The sequence below is a fragment of the Lasioglossum baleicum genome, chromosome 7 (assembly GCF_051020765.1).
Source record: "Lasioglossum baleicum chromosome 7, iyLasBale1, whole genome shotgun sequence".
NCBI classification, from domain to species: domain Eukaryota; kingdom Metazoa; phylum Arthropoda; class Insecta; order Hymenoptera; family Halictidae; genus Lasioglossum; species Lasioglossum baleicum.
This window is the reverse complement of record NC_134935.1, coordinates 16,613,590-16,632,126: the sequence shown is the minus strand read 5'-3', so window position 1 is coordinate 16,632,126 and position 18,537 is coordinate 16,613,590. Positions and strand designations below refer to the sequence as shown.

The following is an 18,537-nucleotide window of genomic DNA, read 5'->3' as shown; positions in this document are numbered from 1 at the left end:
GTCGGTGGAAGTGGGCGAAGAGACGCCTGGTAATTATTTCACCAAGCACAGTCGAAGGGATGAGGGAGTGCACAGCGCAACCCTCTACTCTTCTCCTACCCTTCTCTACCATCTACAACCCCCACTCTCATTCGTTGCCGACGTCGTCTCTTCAACCCTCTGCCCGGCAGCGGCTCGATGCTAATTCTTACTAATTGGTTGCATTACTCTCGTTTCATTCACCTGCGCGGTTGCTTCCTTTCCTTCGCAACCTCCTTCCCGATTGCTCTCGCTTCTTCCCTCCTCGTCGCCTCTTCTGCTCGGTCGGGCTCTCCCCCTCCGGTTGCATTGCATAGTCAGCGATTGATTCCGGATGAGTCAACTCGCTGTTCTGCTTCTGCTTCGGAACTGTGTTCTCCCGATAACCGCGCTATCGGCCCGTTTCCCTTTTCACTAGTAATCCGTTCCCCGCGTTTTCCAAAGTTCATTTGTTTTCCGGGAAATTAAGTTGACGCGCCGAGAATCGAACGATAAATACTACCCTAAATACCATCAAAATGCTTTCTCGTTGTGCTTTTTAACCCCTTGCCGTAACATTTTCGTTGCGGTTACAGTAATTGAAACGACTTTGTACCCAGAAGTGTCGCAGAAGAGAAAAGAAAATATATATCTTTGTATGGCTACATTTATTTGAATGCTTAAAGATTGATTACAAACGAACTAAATTTTTTATTTCATCTAAAAGAAACGCGTAACATTCATATTTTTAGACTTTGTTAACCCCTTGCCGTACTTTGACGAGCCAGACTCGTGATGAAGGTTTTTTACAATGTCTTACGCGTTTGATTTTAGACGAAATGGTTTGTAATCAATATTTAAGCATTCAAATAAATATAGCCATACAAAAAATATACATTTTCTTTTCCCTTCTACGACATTTTTGTGCACAAAGACGTTCTAATCACTGTAACTGTAAAAGAAAAGGTACGGCAAGGGGTTAAAATCTTTATCACGAGTCTGAGACTCGTTAATGTACAAGGGAAAAGTTGTTCAAAATTATGACATTTTAACGATACTTCAAGGTCATCGAGATCGGTGAGGAATCGCTAAAGTAAATTACCCAGTAGATGGAATTTAAAATAGAAGAAGTAAATATCGCCGTATCGCTTCTTGTAGACACATCAGTCCTGCTATTCAATTAAATCGTCAGAAATTGAATAATTAATTTGACCGTGGTAGGTTTAGCGTTAACGGGGACGACCTCGTCTTTCTCCCATGCATAGTCACAGGTGCCACTACCTGCCAGAATTCGTCACGTGTCGTAGGAATCCGCGAACATTCACAAAATATGCTAATCCCGACGAAATAGAATATGCAAGTCGGACTCGCGATCAGTTAGCGCAGCGATCATGATGCGAGAGGTTCTTCCGCGTGTGCATATCTATTCCCTGGCTTTGATCGTGTCTGCTTTTCATAGTAAGTGACCCCTGTCCCTTCGAATTGGAAGACATTCTACAAAAAAGAGAATTAACAGTATTTACATTAACCCTTTGCACTCGAAGCAATTTTAATTCGATAATCAAAATGAAATTTATTGTTGCTATTGAAGGATCCATTAAAAAGTGTTTAGCCATGTACCACAGATTTTTCAAAATTATGCAACGATCACCGGTAATGTGTTGATGTATGAAATGAAATCATTTTTAAACTCACTAAAATTATTGAAAAAATTTCAATTCTGCACGAAGATCGGTGTACTTCGTTGGCCCGATACGATGGCAGTCGGTTCAGCGTTTTGCGAGCCAACGTAGATTAGGAGTAGATAAACCGTAGCAGTTAATTAGGAGAGAGACGAACTATACAGTGAATTTTCTCTTCACAGGAGCAAGTTCGTCGACAGTGTCGACGGTCGATTGCACTCGGTTCGATATCGGCGAGCTCGAAGACTATTTGTCAAAAGTCCATCCGGAGAACCTGCCGTCGATCGATACGATGATTGGCAAGTTCACATCCCCGGTGACCGAGCTGCCCTTTGGTGCTTTGAGCTCCGACTGGCGGAGACTGTTGCTCCTGGAAAGGGCGCAACCCGAGGGCTCGATTTTAAGAGAGAAACTGGGTCGTCTTTTCAGAATTCTAGCGGTCGCTTACTTTCAAACCGTGGAACCCTCCGATATCACGGAGCCAGCCATCTTTTCAACCACCGGCAGGTTCGTATCAGAAAATATACAAGACGTGTTCGAATCGACGGTTAAATTACCGTTAATATTTTCCTTCGCGTTTAACCCTCGGCACCAAAACTCTCGTAAAAACGAGGTACATTCAATTTTATAATATTAAGTCATCCTCCGTGCTCCATTAAGTTAGCAAAATAGAACCATTTCGTTTTCATAATCCTGCTCCATTACAAGATAAACTGTATATAGTTTTGTCTATGATTAAATCACGATCTCAAAGTTATTAGATTGAATTCATTAGTTCAGGAATGAAATTCTCGCGACTGTTGCACTGTCAATATTTCAAAGTACTTCCAGAAATAACAGCGACTTCGATTACTATTCGTAGCTCCTCACTCCCGAGCGTGGTTCATCTTCGACTACTTAGTTATTCTTGATTCTGTATGTTGAACGGCTCAGACCTGGCTCTTTGCTTTATTTCGACAGTTGGGATGGTTCTACCAGCGAGAGCGTCAATAAGTTCGAAGAGGATCCAGAGGAAGCCGAGAAACTCGGTACCCCAGCTACCGATTCAACAGAAACGAATCACATCTCCGAAAGTTTTGCTTTAACCAACCCGCCCGGCCTCGAAGAAGCTTCTCGCGTGCCAGAAATCGGACTAACAGCTTCTGATACAACGGAATCGTACGACGAACGCTTCGATTACTCTACCAATGCTATCGTCTCATCTTCGATCACCATTAGGTCCTCAACGTTCCATACAACCTATAAAATTCAGTCATTAACGGATCAGAACAGCATCGATAAAGAGAAAAGATTGGAAAACATGACCGATTTTAATAATTCTACATCAGACAAGAACGATTCGAGCGATGATTCAGTTAGTAATCGAGTTGGTGCATATACTCCGAAGGTAATCAGCTTTGCAGCTTCGGGCGCAACGAAAGCAGACGGAGAACGCTTGGATTCCTCTACGAATCCTATCGACTCATCTGTAATCACCGCTACATCCTCAACATTCGATGTAAACACGATCGGAAGCTCTACAACGCAGTCATTAGCGGGCCAGGATAGCATTGGAGAGGATAAACGCTTTGGAAATTTCAAAAACATTAATAATCAAACATTCGAGAACTACGACGAGCTGGCTAATAACAGAATCGACGAAGACTCGCAGCAGGAGGATCAGCTCACGACACAACAACAAATGAATACATTTAGCATAACATCCTTACCCTTTTATACAACGACGACCTCGACGAATACAAGGTCCTCAGAGGAATCATCAACTGGTGCAACCATCGAGGGAGACAGAAGCCTGAAAAATTTAAAAAGCACTAATAATTCGGTTGTGGGCAGGGAGGATGATCTTGTAGACTCTCTAGAAATCAATAAGTTGAACACAACAGCCTCACCCTTTTATACCACGACGACCTCGACGAATACAAGGTCCTCAGAGGAATCATCAACTGGTGCAACTATCGAGCGAGACAGAAGCATGACAAATTTAAACAGCATTAATAGTTCGGTAGTGGGCAAGGAAGATGATCTTGTAGACTCTGTAGAAGTCAATACGTTGAACACAACAGCCTCACCCTTTTATACAACGACGAGCTCGCCGAATACAAGGTCCTCAGAGGAATCATCGACGACTAGGGCTATTATTGAAGAAGATGGAAGCTTCGCAAAAATTGATGATCTTATGGACCCTCGGTCTACGACACAACAGCACCAAGAAATGAATACGTACAACACAACAGCCTCCTCACCCTTTGATACAATGATCTCGACGACCGCGATGTCCTCGGAGGAGTCATCGGCGGCTAGGGCTATTATCGAAGGAGATGAAAGCTGGCAGAATACGAAAGTCGTGGCATTGAATGAGAGTGATTCGGTTAACAAGCATCAGGGAGGGAAGATGGCAGCCGTAGGAAAGGAGACGGTCGGTTCCGCGAAAGACGGAAGCTCCGATCATTTCCGAGGAGCGGAGGTGGCTACGGTTGCGGCTGAGGCTGCGGTCGGTGGTTTTGTCGCGGGTAAATCGAGCGTGGCCGGAGCCATCGTCGAGAAAGACGCACAGCCAATTACATCGCCGGTATCAGAGTCCGATACACCGGTTACGCCGTTCGGCAGCGATTTTTCAACGAGCAGGATCCGAGATTATGGAACTATGAACGTCACTCCCGGCGCTGTGGGGATAAAGGAATCGGGCTCCGTCGTTCCGACGAGAACTGAAATTGCGAGGAACAGAGGAGATTCCCCTCTAGTTTATACTGCCATGAATTCCGAAGATCAAGAGAATACTGCGGAGTATCGCGGCACTCCGAATACAAGTGACCCAGAGATGACCGACGTAAAAATCGCGATCGTGCAGAGTCGCGTTCATACTGATAGAATTCGGGGAAACGAGATCCCTGGCGACGGTTCCCTCGGCCAGCAGCCGGTTCACCGAAAAGATGGCGGCTCCTCGACTCACCGGAGCATCCAGAAAGTCGTCCCCTATCGGGGCAAGATAAGAGAACCTCCGGTTTCGAGGAAGCCGGAGGTAGACAGCGAATTTTCGAGTCGCATTGTGATCCCACGAATTGTTGCCTCGGCTACCGGATCTCCGAGCAATCGGCCCGATCCACGGAAAGATAACCGGTCCCGAACCGGTCCCGTCAGGTCCAAGAAACGCGGAAGTTTGAATACGGACGTCGAGAAAAGCTTTAGGTGGTTCTACAATGCCGAGAAGGATGGGGGCCGCGGCAGGTAACGAATCTACTGTTTTTCGCTTTAGATGATTCGTCTCTGATTCATTGTGGATGGTAAAACTGTGATTGTTTGAATATTGCAGCGACCAACGAGGAATTCGTATCGAGTGCAGTGAAGACGGACACGACCATGATAATTCAGTTTTGTAAATAAAAAAGATGTATGTACGTTTCAATTGAGATAAGAAATATGATTTGTGTGCTTTCCAAATCATCGATATCATCGGTACGAATGTTTTTTAACGTTGAGAAAATTCGTTAAACATGTAGAATTTCAAGAAAATGCGGTTTCTCCAGTACCACGCGCGGAAAAAATTTTTTTAACATGCTATATATCATTATCCCGTAGATTTTTTCACGTTGATTTCAAATTTTGAGACCAGATGTGAAATGGGACCAATTTTGCGTGCCATGTAGGCTTGCACATGGCGTGTTAACGTTGGGATCCTCGTCCATTGGATTGTAGATGTTGGCCACATAATCGCATCGTCTTGTGCACGCCGCGGTGTCCAAGCAAGCGCTGGCCAAGTGCCATGAACGCGAGTGTACAGGTGGTCCGCGAAATCCTTCGAGTTCCGCGAGAGATTTTTATTGTTACGGGGCATATTGCAGGGGACAAAGGGTGGTCGTCGTCTATTTACAAGGACCCCTCTCCCACGTCCGCAGAAAGAGAGAACACTGTAATAGTAACAGCAGCAACGGTTGTACATAGCAGTAGCCGTAGCAGCAGGAACGTTTTGGTTCGCAGTCATTCAACGGTCTCTTTCTCCACTGTTTCCCGTAACAACCGAGCCTCCGCGCTATCGCTTTAATCGTTTCAACGCTACTCTACCGTGTCCTCTCGGTCTTTTGTTCGCCCGAGGCTCGAATTAATGCAGACTTTTCCGTTCGTCCTACGGCGAATTAGTCGTTTGCAAAAAAATCCGGGGGAAAAAGACGAGAGAAGATAGTCGCGCGCCCGCTCGCCCATCCGCCCGCTCGTTACACAGTACCTAACGAACCACGACGGATTATTCTCGTTCTTCCGGCGATGGATCCGCGTCGGATCGCTGCCGGCGAGCAAAGCTGCCGGATAATCGATCCTATCCTCTGTTAACCAACCGATTTTTTCCAATTATTTGCAAAAGTAACGCCTCGCGGAGGCTCCTCACATTTTTTCACCGAAATCCTGGCCGAAAGTAATACCTCTACACCTACGGTATAGATCTAATTACACTGTGCAACAGCCAAAAAGTATTTCGAACCCACTATAAGAGTCTTATAGAGTTTTTCGCGCTGATTCCGAATTTGTCTTAATTTTTCTCCCAGACGTACAGTTTTTGAGAAAATTGAGTTTTAAAAAAAGATATATTTTTCAACTTTGAACATTGTGATGTTATTATAAAAGATATTGAACTGTTCTTTACAGCGAAAGATTCTGTAGACTTTCCCGAATACAGTGATATCCAATATTAATACATAATGATTGTTTAAACATGTTCCTCTACAATTCCGACCAATTGCAATTTTCGAAAAAATTTCTTTTCACATCCTGTAGTAAAACTAATTGCTCTAGCTTTCCAAAAAAGTTCGAATTGCATAGTCCAATATTTAAAAAGTTACGGTGTTTTTAAGAGTGTCCGAACATTAGTGGGAGTCACTGTAATTTGTACCTTATCTAATCATTGTTGTCACGAGCGCATCGAATTGATGGTAATAAGTCATCTTCGTACATTCCATGTTATCGTTATCTTTATTATCATCATGATCATCATTAATATTAATATTAATATTCTTTATCATTATTGTTGCCACCAACGTCATCGTCATCCTCATCCTCATCACCATTATCGTCATCACTCATCGTTCTCGTCATCATCATCACCAGCATCATAATCGTTATTATTATCGTTACTATTATAATCTTTTGCTCCACAAATATACTCGCGCGCCTTATCTATTTATACGTGTCTAAATTTGTATCATTTGTTGGTTGTTTGTTTTGTTTGTCTGAAACCCTGAGACTATGATTCTACCTCTGACGGCGAATCGATAAAACGTACACAAAGAAAATGCTCGTTAAAGTCGTGAACAATACAACCTAATCACCTTAGGATCCGTAAAAATATGTCTCTTTCTGGCTCTCTTCCTTGCCCGCAATGATCGCGCGTCACACACGGGAAACACGTCACACCGTGAACCGTAAATACAACGTTCACAACCGCTCGCACGGTTCAACGTTTCATAGGTAACATCGTGCCGCGACCGTCTGCATCCCTGTCGATCCGATCTCGTCGCGAAAAGATCTCCAGAAAGATGTGGAAAATCTCAAAACAGATCTGTGACAAATCTCGCCGGCTATGCGAAAGCAACGAGAAGAAACAAGGTGCATTTGAAAGCTTACGTAACACTAGGTTTACAGAGCATTGAAAAAACTCTCTTTACTTTATAAAAATAATAAGACTGTATGTCTACAAATTTCTAGTCGTTTTGCTTAACACTAAACCTACCAACTTCGGTCAAAATGACCGGTTCCAGGTTCTTTATTTTACTATTAGAAAAATAATAAAGCTGATTTCACAAGAAACGATAGTATAGATATCTGCAGTAGTGCACGTGTTACAATAGGAGCCGCGCAAAGTCTAAATAAAATCAATCTTGTCAGTTTTATAAAGAAACATGCAAGAGTTACTTTTAAGGCTCGGTAGGTTTAGTGTTAATAACATATAACCAAAGAAATGAATTTTTTTAAGAACCCGTTATTTCGACGGGTCCCAAAACCTAGTGTTAAACTGACCTTCCTAACTACAGTACCATCGCCAATGCTTATCAATAAACTGCGGATCTTTATGCGAAATAAAAGTAGTCTGTATCTATTATAAGAAACAAGAACCAAATAGAGAGTTTATTCTTTCCTGAACAGTTTTAATAAACTCAAAATAGTATATTGACAATATCGTATTGATTTCGCCGACCTAGTTCTATAATAAATGCATAAAATCCGCAGTCCACTCATCAGTTTGTTCAATATATTCTTTAAACTGTTTCTCTAATTCACGTAGATGTCATTGCACCTATTCCTACGCCACCATTTCTCCAAAATATAAATTTTCTTAACCCCTTGCCGTGTGATTTTGTTCACAGCTACGATTCTTCTTTTTCCTTGGTAACTTCACAGAAGAAAAAAGAGAATAACATTTATCGCATGTCTATTTTATTTCAACTCAAAAGAAGAAAACAACATTCACCTTTAACACGTTGAACACGCTGTAGGATTAGTAAAAAATGATTGCCATAAAATTAATGCCACTGAACAGCGATCTATTATATTAATGCAGAAATTAACTAGATTATAGTGTAACATGAGAAACTCATTATCAATTAACTAAACGCTATTAATAACGCTGATCTTATTTAAGAATACACTAAATAAAAGTCGTGCGGACGCATAAAATACGCGTGGCACTCAACGTGTTAACGGATCTGTGTTGAAATTTGTATATAATCTTCGACCAAGGGGTCAATAAAAATGCGAAGCCGATAGATTTGACGAAGAAAAATTATTTTCTGTTAAACGAAGAAGGTTAAACAAAGCTTCGAACGTTCGAGGGGGCCGAAAAGGCGGACACAGAAACGAAGGGAAAACTGAAAAGGATGTGGCGACCGATCGGTCGACGGAACCAATGCATCCCAGTCGCGTGTCTCCTAATATTATTGCACTCTAAAACATTTTTACACGACTATCCGCAGAAACTGCCGGGTTCCGACCTACCCCACGGCTCGTTGGCAGAATTTCAACGTTTAATTACAATAAAAATATCATCTCGTCATTTATCCACAACGTTATCAACAAGCCTGTCCAACTTCAACTATTCTTTTGCGTTTCGGTAACCGATGGATCGTTCCCATAGACCTAGATGCAATGAACACGAATCTAAACAGCATTTTCCTTCGTCCCTTCGGTTCCTAAGAGATTTAATTTCGAAAAATATTAGTGCATCCAACTTTCAGAATTTTTAAATTTAATTTTCACGAAACCAACAAGATCCATCCGTTGTTTACCGGAACGCAAAACAAAAGTTGGACAGTGGAATTTCTCTGTATGTTTGAATACGTCCGCGAAACAACGAAATGCCGGGCCGAAGAGTCGGCGGGAACCGAAAATGAAAAACCTCGCTGAAGAATTTTGCTCCGAAAAAGCGTGTCCCTCGTAAACAAATGAATTTTTGCGTGTGAGTAGCAGCTCCGGAGACGACGTCCGACCGATTTTCAATTTTTTCGCACACACGCTTCGAGGAAAGCGATATATTATGCGCAGGGGCCGCGTGCGCCGCGGTTTGTCCCGGTAACAGTAGTAACTAGACAATAAAGATCCCTGAATACATACAATATAATAATATATAATATAATATATATTCTCCTACGCTCTCTGTGTGGCACGCGCGAATAACATCTCTCATTTTTGTCCGCGATCATTTCAACAATCAATTAAATTTCTTCTGACTCTCTCTCTCTCTCTTTCTTTCGCTCACTTTCTCTCTCATCTACTCTATCTATCTTCCTCTCTTTGCCAAGAGAACCCGGCGACCAGGCCAGGGATTTCGTTTCCCGAAACAATTTGTCTTTCACGCCCACGCACGGTATCATTCCTTCGAGCATGGAACAAATAAAACATAGTACCAGCATGGCCCGACATAGAGAACGATCCAGCCATTCTTTTGCTTAATTTTATTTAACCTTTTTACATTGTTCACTGGCCAGCTTAGTTCTTATTTTCGCGTCAACTTGGTTCGATTTGTACAACGGCGCATACTAAATTCTTCATCTCGCTCTCTCTCTCACGCACACTCTCTCTCTCCTTTTTCCCTCTCTTTCTCCCTCGCCGAACTAGAACTATGGATGCTCAATGCAACGGTATTACACGCACATCAATAGGTTTTTCTTTTCTACATCTCGCACCGGTCGATACGAGTTCGATGGTATTAAAACGTGCAGCTTTTTGTTTGATTACTCTACTGTACAAAACGACGTACTCTTCTCTCGTCGACGAATTTATGAAAAATATAAGAGTCACCGTCCTCTCTGTTTTTTTCCCCTCAGTCCTCCCCGAAAATTGACAGACCCCCCTCCGCCGGAGAGAAGACGTGGCTAAAATAACTGCAGCCAGCGCGTCGAATCTTTTCTTTTTTGATTGAACTCTGGTAGTCATTTGGTAACACGATGCTAACTATATGTATGTAACGTCAAATACCCACAGTCGATTACTTCCTCTTCTCGTTTCTTTCTCACTCACTCACTCTCACTCTCTTTCTTTCTCTTCCTCTCTCTCTCTCTCACACACACTCTTTTTCTTTTCCTAGGTAATTAGGTGGAAGAGGGGACGACATCATACCGATTTCAATCACCATGAAATGTCGTAAGCTGGAATAATCCGACAATCATTTCATCGGCGCCTGGCATCGATACTACGCGATTAGCGAAACCACAGGAATACAAACAATAGAAATTCTCGTTTGGGAAATTATAAATGACAAAGAAGCTGCGATCGTTGTGGATGATAAACTCGTAGTGCAGAAGCTTGATAAAATAAAATTGCGAATACGTGACAATAACTTTGCAACACAATTTCCACCGTGACTTTTTCATACCAGGAAATAAATATGGAGATAATGATAACATTTGTGGGTGATCGTCAACGTCAAGGTCGACATTCCGAGCATGTTTTTCCCAGTCATTGAATTCGTCTTAATCTTTGACATTCGGGTGATTTTAAAGTCCCCAAAAAATGCGATCACGTACATTTCGAAAACTAAGGCCGAACGGCAGTTACGAGCAGAAAATACTCGGAACATCGACATCGAAAAAGTATTCCCTGGTTGTCTCGAAATATGGCTGAAGCGTCCACCAATTCGGTATAATTACACTTCCCTTTTTTCTCGCTTTGATTTTTACGACCACACCGGCGCGTCGGTGGGTCCTCTACGCGCGCAAACGAAAACGTACGTGTTCTTTCGTTTCTATACCTTTCTGTTTGCTCTGTTTATTTGGTAGGTTGCTCCGCCCGGATCGGACAGACTTTCGTTTATAGAACTATCCTAAAGCGAGAGCCCCAGGGAAAAAAAGCATCTCGCTTGACACAAGACGACGCATACCTAGCGCGAGACTAGATACCGTATCCTATCCTGAAATAACATCAAGTTTTAGTTTTCTCCGTACCTGTAAAAGGGGTACTCGAAAAGGAAAGTTTGGTTACTTCAACGAAAGACCGTGTGCCTGCCTACGTCCCTAAAACGCGATTTGCTTTTCCTTTCTCTCTCTTTTTCTCTCTCTCTCTCACTCTCTCGTTCTCTCTCTTTCTCACTCTCCCGTTCTCGAGTTTCGACGACTGTGTTGAAGTCACGGTCTAAACCATACTCGTTGCCAGAGTAAGTGGAACGCTGACCGTCCGCGTCGAACGGTATACACAGAGTTCTTGTATAGAGTCCCTTTTCCAGTTTTGAAATTTGTTGTGGTTTTGAGAAGCAATATTTGTTGTCGACGCGCCTTGCTTCATCGGTAGTAAGCGGCCTCCAGCATCTCCACGAACAGCTTGTTCATCTGTATCTTCCCCGTTCGGTAGACGCTCGCCCAAAATCTCCGGACGACACCGTCCACCTGTCTGAGACTCGGCAACACTAGGAACATGTTTTGAGTTGCACGGAGTGCCTGTCCAGGTCGCACAGCTGCAACGCAATCCGACAGCGAGTTCAATATTGCGTCACGGAAACGGTAGAGCGCCTGTGGCTCGTCGGACCTTGCGTCGCTGTTCGCCAGTATCAACGCTTTCAACATGTAATACTCTTCCCTGGTCAGCCCCAACCGTTGCAGCCTCTCCACGATCTGGATGCACTGAGCCGACAAAGAAACATTATTATCCTAGCGAACGTACGAGTATACTTCTAGCGTAAAACATACACTCCTCAAAAGAATTAAGAGATCACTTGTGCGAACCCGAAAAATAACTCGACTAAAAAAAATCGCACAATATTCAACAACCACACAATTTACACAGGGAAGATAGCCCTTCGAAATGATATTAACGCGATTTATCAAAAAAATTTGTTGCTCCCCGTGTGATGTTCCAAAGTTGCACAAAATTTTTGTTAACCGACAATGTTGTCTTCATCTCTCCATAACTTTGTAAAAAACCAACATAGCAACAATTTGAAACAGAGCATCTGAAACTACAGGTTTCAAGCTTTCAAGTCATTGTTTAATGATATCGATACGGCAATTGTTTACTGAGTTATGATCACGTAAATTGGGACCAATTTTTCGGGTTTGCACAAGTGATCCCTTAATTCTTTTGAGGAGTGTATTAACAAATCAACTTACGTGCGTGTAAAGCTCCGTACAGTGGGACTCGCGCGCGAGTCGCTCGTCGAGAGTGAAATCCTGAGCGAACCTTAATCTACCGTTGTTCGGCATGCTCCTCCAAGCGAGACTAAATGTCAAGATCTCGGCCCACGTGCTTTGCAACAGTCGCATTTGATCATTCAGAGCCAACGTACCAAATCCTGGGATTTGTTTCGCCCAACCTACGATCAACAGGAACATGTGAATTATCCAAGAATCGTTTAAATCCTAATTATTAGACTGGCAAGTCTCTATGCAAAAATAAAATTTTTCTGCATATTGATTGCCACAAACAAGAGCCTTACCAATAATCCCAACCAATTCTCGATCGTACAGATCCGACAGTTGTCCGAGGATCCTCTGATCGGTGTCAAGGGTATGGGAGAGATTAGAGACTTGCAGCATGTCAGGTTCGCAAGCGGCCAGTGCTTCCAGCATTTTATTATCTAGCAATAGATATAAAACCGTTTATCGTTTCGGTCTCCGCACATTTGCACGGGAATATGAGACGCGGATTTAACCGGAAACAGAATTATCGTGCCGAGAATAATAACAACCGCGCTTTTCTTTTTTGTTCACCATCCAATAAAGCAAATTGAGAGGAGCCGAGATAGCTTACTTATTATTTCGTTAGAAGCTCCTGTCCCTATGTTTGCTAGAAACAACAAAATAACCAGATTTAATCAGGTACGTCTTGTTGCAATTCACGATGTTGTTCTACATGAATCTACCGATATTAACCCTCGCCATACACGGTGTCGGGTCCAGCTCGACCCTTGACGTTACCGATGTTCAACTCATGTTTATACTCGTGTTACTGGTTACCGAAACGCAACATTACTTTGGTGTTGGACACGGTGTTATCGGTAGACTGCGGATTTTATGTAGTTATTACAAAAATGAGTAGATGCAATTTAGAACAGTAAAAGGATTAATTTAACCCTTTACACTCGAAAAGCAACTCTAAAGCGTCACTAAAAATCACCATACCATAATTCGACACAATTGTTACGTTACTGAATTTATTTATAGTTAACCAATTGCTTAGAAATCTCTGCGTGGTATGGACAAACGCGTACAGTTTCATATGCACAAAACGATAAGAATCATGTATGCACAATGAAAATGTTTCAGGTTGAATAAGAGATGTCCGGGTTTTAAAGTGAAAATAACGTCAAGTGTAAAGGGTTAAGAATGGCTATGTATTATCTTCATCTAGTTGAAATTATTAAAGGAAGAATGATCATTTTTATTTGTCTCATGATTCTTACAATTGATTTGGACAATTTTTAATTTGCATAAAGATCCGCAGTCTAGTTTATCAGCGATGCAGAAATAAATGATATCCATTCTTGAAACTCGATTCAAACTGGTTCTCGGCAGAAGCGAAGGATCATCAACACTTGTCTTCTGCAGGATTGTCAGTATTGCGAGGGTTAAAAAACAAGGTGGTTCAGAGAATAGGATTCAAAGAGAATCACCTTCCAACGGCGCCGTCTTGATCGGGGTGTAGGGATCGGTAGATCTTCTGTACTTTTGCCGGCCACCTCGAACTCTGTCCAGCCGGACTCCTTCCTTCAGCATGCCCTGTCGAAGGCACTTCTGAAACCTGCAAGCTTGGCATGCTTTCCTCCGGCGTTTGTTTATCTCGCACTCGCCGTTCGCTGGACACGTATACTCGATATTACCTGTAAAATTACTCGCTATTTTATCGTAATATATATGGTCCTTGCCCAGGTAGCACCAGCGTCCATGACACGAGTTAGCAGCTTCGAATAAGCGCGTTTTGCAATCTTTTTCAATTTAATTAAGCAATATTTTATCGACAACCTCACAGGCTTAACGACAATTTTCTTTTGAACACTGTACACACTCGGTAATAAATAGACTGCGGATTTTGTGCACTTATAACAAATTTTGTAGACCAAATGCAAAACGAGAAGACAGATGTACATAATGTAGGCAGTTTTTATCTTGCATAAAAATCCGCAGTCTGATGATTTAATGTATAATCGATGTATAGTTAATTTCTTTTGATTCTATAGCTCTTTGTTAATAATTCTATAGAGTTGGTTGTGACAAAATAACCACGAAAATTTAGAAAAGGATCAGCCTTTTGTTCTAGTTTGATTTAAAGAAGGAAGTGAATATATTTTATACTTTTCGTCCGACGAATGTGAATGATAATTTAATTTATTCGATCGCCCTGAGACAGGAACAACGTTGAAGTGAACACAGCAGAGTTAAGGGTAGAGAGGCTCCGAGCAATTATTATCCATCAAATGGTGCTACCTGGAAGACGGTTCAAAAGAGAATATTTATAAGTGCGAAGAAACTCATCTTACCTTGTATAGTTCTTTTAAAAAAGGCTTTGCACGCTTCACAGGATGCAACCCCATAGTGAAACCCACTGGCCACGTCTCCGCATACCAAGCAAAGTCTTCTGGGTATCATATCCTCCTCTTTGACGCCTTCCTAAAACGACATAGATTTAGTTCTCAGTTTGACGAACGGCGAAATAATTCTAACACATCGAATCGAGCATCGTACCTCAGGTGTTCCTAAGGGCTGCGTCGTCGACGAACAATGATGCATTTCCGGACTTCCAGGACTGCCTCCGCCACCCCCGTAATCCGTTGATATCTCGATCTTGCTACAGATCGCCTGAAACAAACATTTCCATTGGTAATCTATCAGAAAATCATTGCAAGTGTGCTTGAGGGGATAGACTTGTTTTTCCAGGATTGTAAGGGTGCGGAATATGCGCATTTCTTGATAGTAATGCAAAGCTGGGGTTTTTCTATTTTCCTAAAAGTCCTATTTTTACGTTTACGAGGCGCAATTTACATTATCCGGAAGAATACAGCTACGCATGTAGCTATTTTCATAAAAATTCGACATCTACGATGCCGAATAATGCAAAGTCTTCGAAGCTTCGGAAAAGTTACAGCCCTACTTTTTACTACTGAAAAACCCCATCGCATTATCGAGAAATGAGAAGGCGCATCCCGCACCCTTGCAATTCTGGAAACAAGTCTACCCCCTTAAGCACAGATTGAACTTCTCACATTTTGATTTCGCAAACATATTTATTGGTATTTGAAGTTCACGTGCGATTTTGTTCCAATAAAAACAATGAAAATTACGTAAATTATCGCGGGACAGGGAGGACTACAGAAATACGTACATCTTGGTGTTGAAGAGTGGTGGTCGGTGAGCAGACCTGGTAGTTTTGGGTGGGCGTCGTGGGATTCTCGATTTCTTGCTTGATGTTCGTCATGGTGCGGTTGTTACCGACCATGACTTCTGTGCCCGCGCCGGACATCATGCAGACCTGAATGAAAGCAAAATTCCGTTAAGTCGAGAATCGAGGGGGAATAGAACGCGGTGTGTTTAGACAGGAAACACGGCGAGGAGTCTAGCCGAATTCGCGTCGTCCCCGAAAAACCGAGGGAGACAGGTCCGCCTTGCAGTCGTCGGCTGCAGTTTTTTTTTCCTTCGCCGCTATTTTTAAGCGCGACCAACGCCGCAAGCATTTTTAGAATTGACTTCAGAAAACACCGGTCGAGCGCGCGGTATGCTGTCGATGTTCTCGGAACATGGAGCAGCAACCGGACTCCGAACAATTGCGAAAATACCTTTTACTTTCTATGACCGGCTAGCCTTTTTTCTCGCGTTCGCGAAATCGAGCGGGACAGGCTGGAACTCGGCGAGCAACGTCGCGCTATTACTATACCACGGTAAAAGTGAAACCGTCCGGGACGGACCCGGCACTCGTCAAACGGTCGAGCCCGGTGTTTGCTATTAACCACTTGGCTGTGTATGACGAGTGCGGATTTTATGCATTCGTGACAAAATTATGAATGTACTATTTAAAGAATACGCGTTAACAGAGTTCAAGGATATCAACACGTCCAATTTATTGAAATGATTAACCAATTTGCATGGTTAGCGTGTACCAAAATATAATGAAACGTCTTTTTATTGTTCAAAGAACTAATGATAAGATTCTTCAGTCTTCCTTATGATGCAAATGGGTTAATTTGCTACATGTTAAGGATAAATTCCAATGAGTTCAAGTGGTGAATCAGATGTTAGCAATGTAAAAGTGGGGGCCACGCCTTCTTCTACCATCGCCCTTTCGGTGAAATAATTTCCAAAAACTCCGAGGCTGAAATCAGGGGGTTCTCTGAAGCGAACGGTAGGTAGGGCGAACAAAGTAACGGTGAAAGGATTGCGTAAGCGTGTCTCTCCCTCTTCTCGAGCCGCGGTGTCGTATATTAAATGTACGGGGAGAAGGAGGACGAGGAGGATGAGTAGAGGGATGAGGTGAGGAACGAAGGAGGAGATGACGACGCCGCCGAGGAGGGGGGGAGGAGGAAGAAGAGCAGCACGCGGAGTATCTGGTTAGCCTTGAACCTGACTTTTCTGCGGGATGCAGTTGCGATCGTTTACGAGTAATACGAAAGGGAGACCGACAGGAAAGATTTATGCGGCGCGGGGCTGCGAGCAGCTCCGTAGAGCCGAGAGAAGAAGCTCCGGAGGAGTCGAGAGAGATCTCGCGCCTCGCAGCCGGCGTCCCACTGTTATCGCGACCGGTACCGACGTTTGCGAAACGATATCTCTCGGCCGCGCGCGCGCGTATCATTTTAATTCCCGGTGAATCGCGGCGCGACCACTCGCCGAGGGGAATAACGGCGAAAGCCTCCTCGCTCGAAGAGGCGCACCACGCGTTATCGATTTTATTAGACTTCGCGTTTCGTCTCGACGCGTCTCCACTCCTCTCCTCTCGCAGCCCCCTTTCTCCTCCCGAGCCTCTCCTCGTCACGTTTCGTCTGGCCTCGTCACGGTAAACGTGCCTCCTCAATACGGTATGTAGCGATTGAAAAAATGTCGCTTTTCACAAATTTTTCCTTGCCAACTGCGAATCTTGTCGCAGTACCGTATGCAAGCTTCATCACAGTATGGCAGTGGCTCTTAAACTGTGGTCCGCGGACCCCTCTGAGGGTCCGCGAAACAATTTTGAATTTTGACATTTAATGGAAATGGGTATTTATATAAGGTTGGCAAATAAGTTCGTTCGGTTCTCGTGATTTATTCCACTCTAAAAACCCGAACGAGCTTATTTGCCAACCCAATAATACAATCAATACCTCTCAGGAATTCAAAGTATCTGTTATTTATTCGACCGAAGAAAAACTAGTCAGAAACCGTCTGTATAGTCAGCAAGCCGAAACTGGAGTGAAGCTAAAGAGAAAGTTTTAGAGGAAAGAAGAACACCTGTTGGGTCCACTCGGGAGAAACAGATTTGGTGGACCCATAATTTATTACTCAGGCCCTCTTTGAATTTGAACAAAGACCAGACAAAGAACAGAGGACCGTTAAGATATACCGGCACACTCTCAGTGTCCTTCAACACTCGACTTAATTTTGCAGATGTCCCAACAACATTACCAGATACTTTTCCTAAGAAGAAAAGGTCATTCAAATCATTTTAATGTTCAAAATGTTCCACGTTTTCACGTTTCAAATTAAGTCTCAAGAACTACGTAAAATGCCTAGGGTTGGGATGGGGTCTGCAAAGAAAATGTTGTCCAAGAGAGGGGGCCCCGGACTATAAGTTGAAGAACCACTGCAGTATGGTATTGTTTCTTGGCTCCCCGATAGATGATAGTTGTCTTCCCACACGAGCGAAGCTTGGCACCGTATGAAGCACCGTGAGATAATACTGTGCGCGACCTCCTAGTGTTCGACGCGATAGCCACCGATCGGCGATGACCGGAGACCATTGGTGACCTAATTCTATACACTATGTTGTTTGAAGTCGTAGGATACAGTATGATACTAAGAGAATGACTTTCTCCTGCTAAAATGTTCCCTTTGAACCACTGCAAGGCCAAGTATGAGAGTGCCGCGGCGGGTATGAAGTAAACGGAGTGGATATCAAGCGTTCTATCGAACGCTATATCAGGAGCCAGCAGAGGCCGCAAGGAGGAAGAGCGATGCAGACGGGAAACGAGAGAAAACTAAAAAAGGCAATGATATCGAGAAGCATGTCTGGTCGACCTCGAACTTGACTAGGTAGTCACGGCGCTTACTCTGCTCCCACGTTCGGTTTAATGAGATTAAAAACTGACAGGAACGCGCGCGCCAGCGCTAATACGTGGATATCGATGGTCCGCGACCATAATCGACGACGTAGCGCAATAACACGCGGATGGCCTTAGTCCTCGCATGACGGCGCCTGGGTCCACGTT

At 43.3% G+C, this 18,537-nt stretch overlaps 2 protein-coding genes across 7 annotated transcripts in view; one reads left to right on the top strand and one right to left on the bottom strand.

Moving 5' to 3' along the window:
* Positions 1 to 887: 887 nt before the first annotated feature.
* LOC143210317 (uncharacterized) lies at positions 888 to 6,704 on the top strand. Its single transcript, XM_076427071.1, has 3 exons — positions 888 to 2,186; positions 2,640 to 4,904; positions 4,990 to 6,704. The coding sequence occupies exons 1-3, from the start codon at positions 1,972 to 1,974 to the stop codon at positions 5,054 to 5,056; spliced, it is 2,547 nt and encodes an 848-aa protein (XP_076283186.1). The 5' UTR covers positions 888 to 1,971; the 3' UTR covers positions 5,057 to 6,704.
* Positions 6,616 to 18,537, bottom strand: part of Err (estrogen-related receptor) — a 27,355-nt gene continuing 15,433 nt past the window's right edge. For 3 of the 6 annotated variants that reach the window (XM_076427097.1, XM_076427098.1, XM_076427095.1), the window contains exons 2-9: positions 15,468 to 15,614; positions 14,831 to 14,944; positions 14,626 to 14,755; positions 13,762 to 13,983; positions 12,900 to 12,935; positions 12,586 to 12,726; positions 12,260 to 12,462; positions 6,616 to 11,773 (exon numbers count right to left, since the gene is read on the bottom strand). In XM_076427097.1, coding sequence (XP_076283212.1) covers positions 11,435 to 11,773; positions 12,260 to 12,462; positions 12,586 to 12,726; positions 12,900 to 12,935; positions 13,762 to 13,983; positions 14,626 to 14,755; positions 14,831 to 14,944; positions 15,468 to 15,608 — 1,326 coding nt within the window. In that variant the 5' untranslated portion in view covers positions 15,609 to 15,614 and the 3' untranslated portion in view covers positions 6,616 to 11,434. The remainder of the gene's footprint in view (positions 11,774 to 12,259; positions 12,463 to 12,585; positions 12,727 to 12,899; positions 12,936 to 13,761; positions 13,984 to 14,625; positions 14,756 to 14,830; positions 14,945 to 15,467; positions 15,615 to 18,537) is intronic. The other 3 variants (XM_076427096.1, XM_076427099.1, XM_076427100.1) reach the window with 3 other exon arrangements.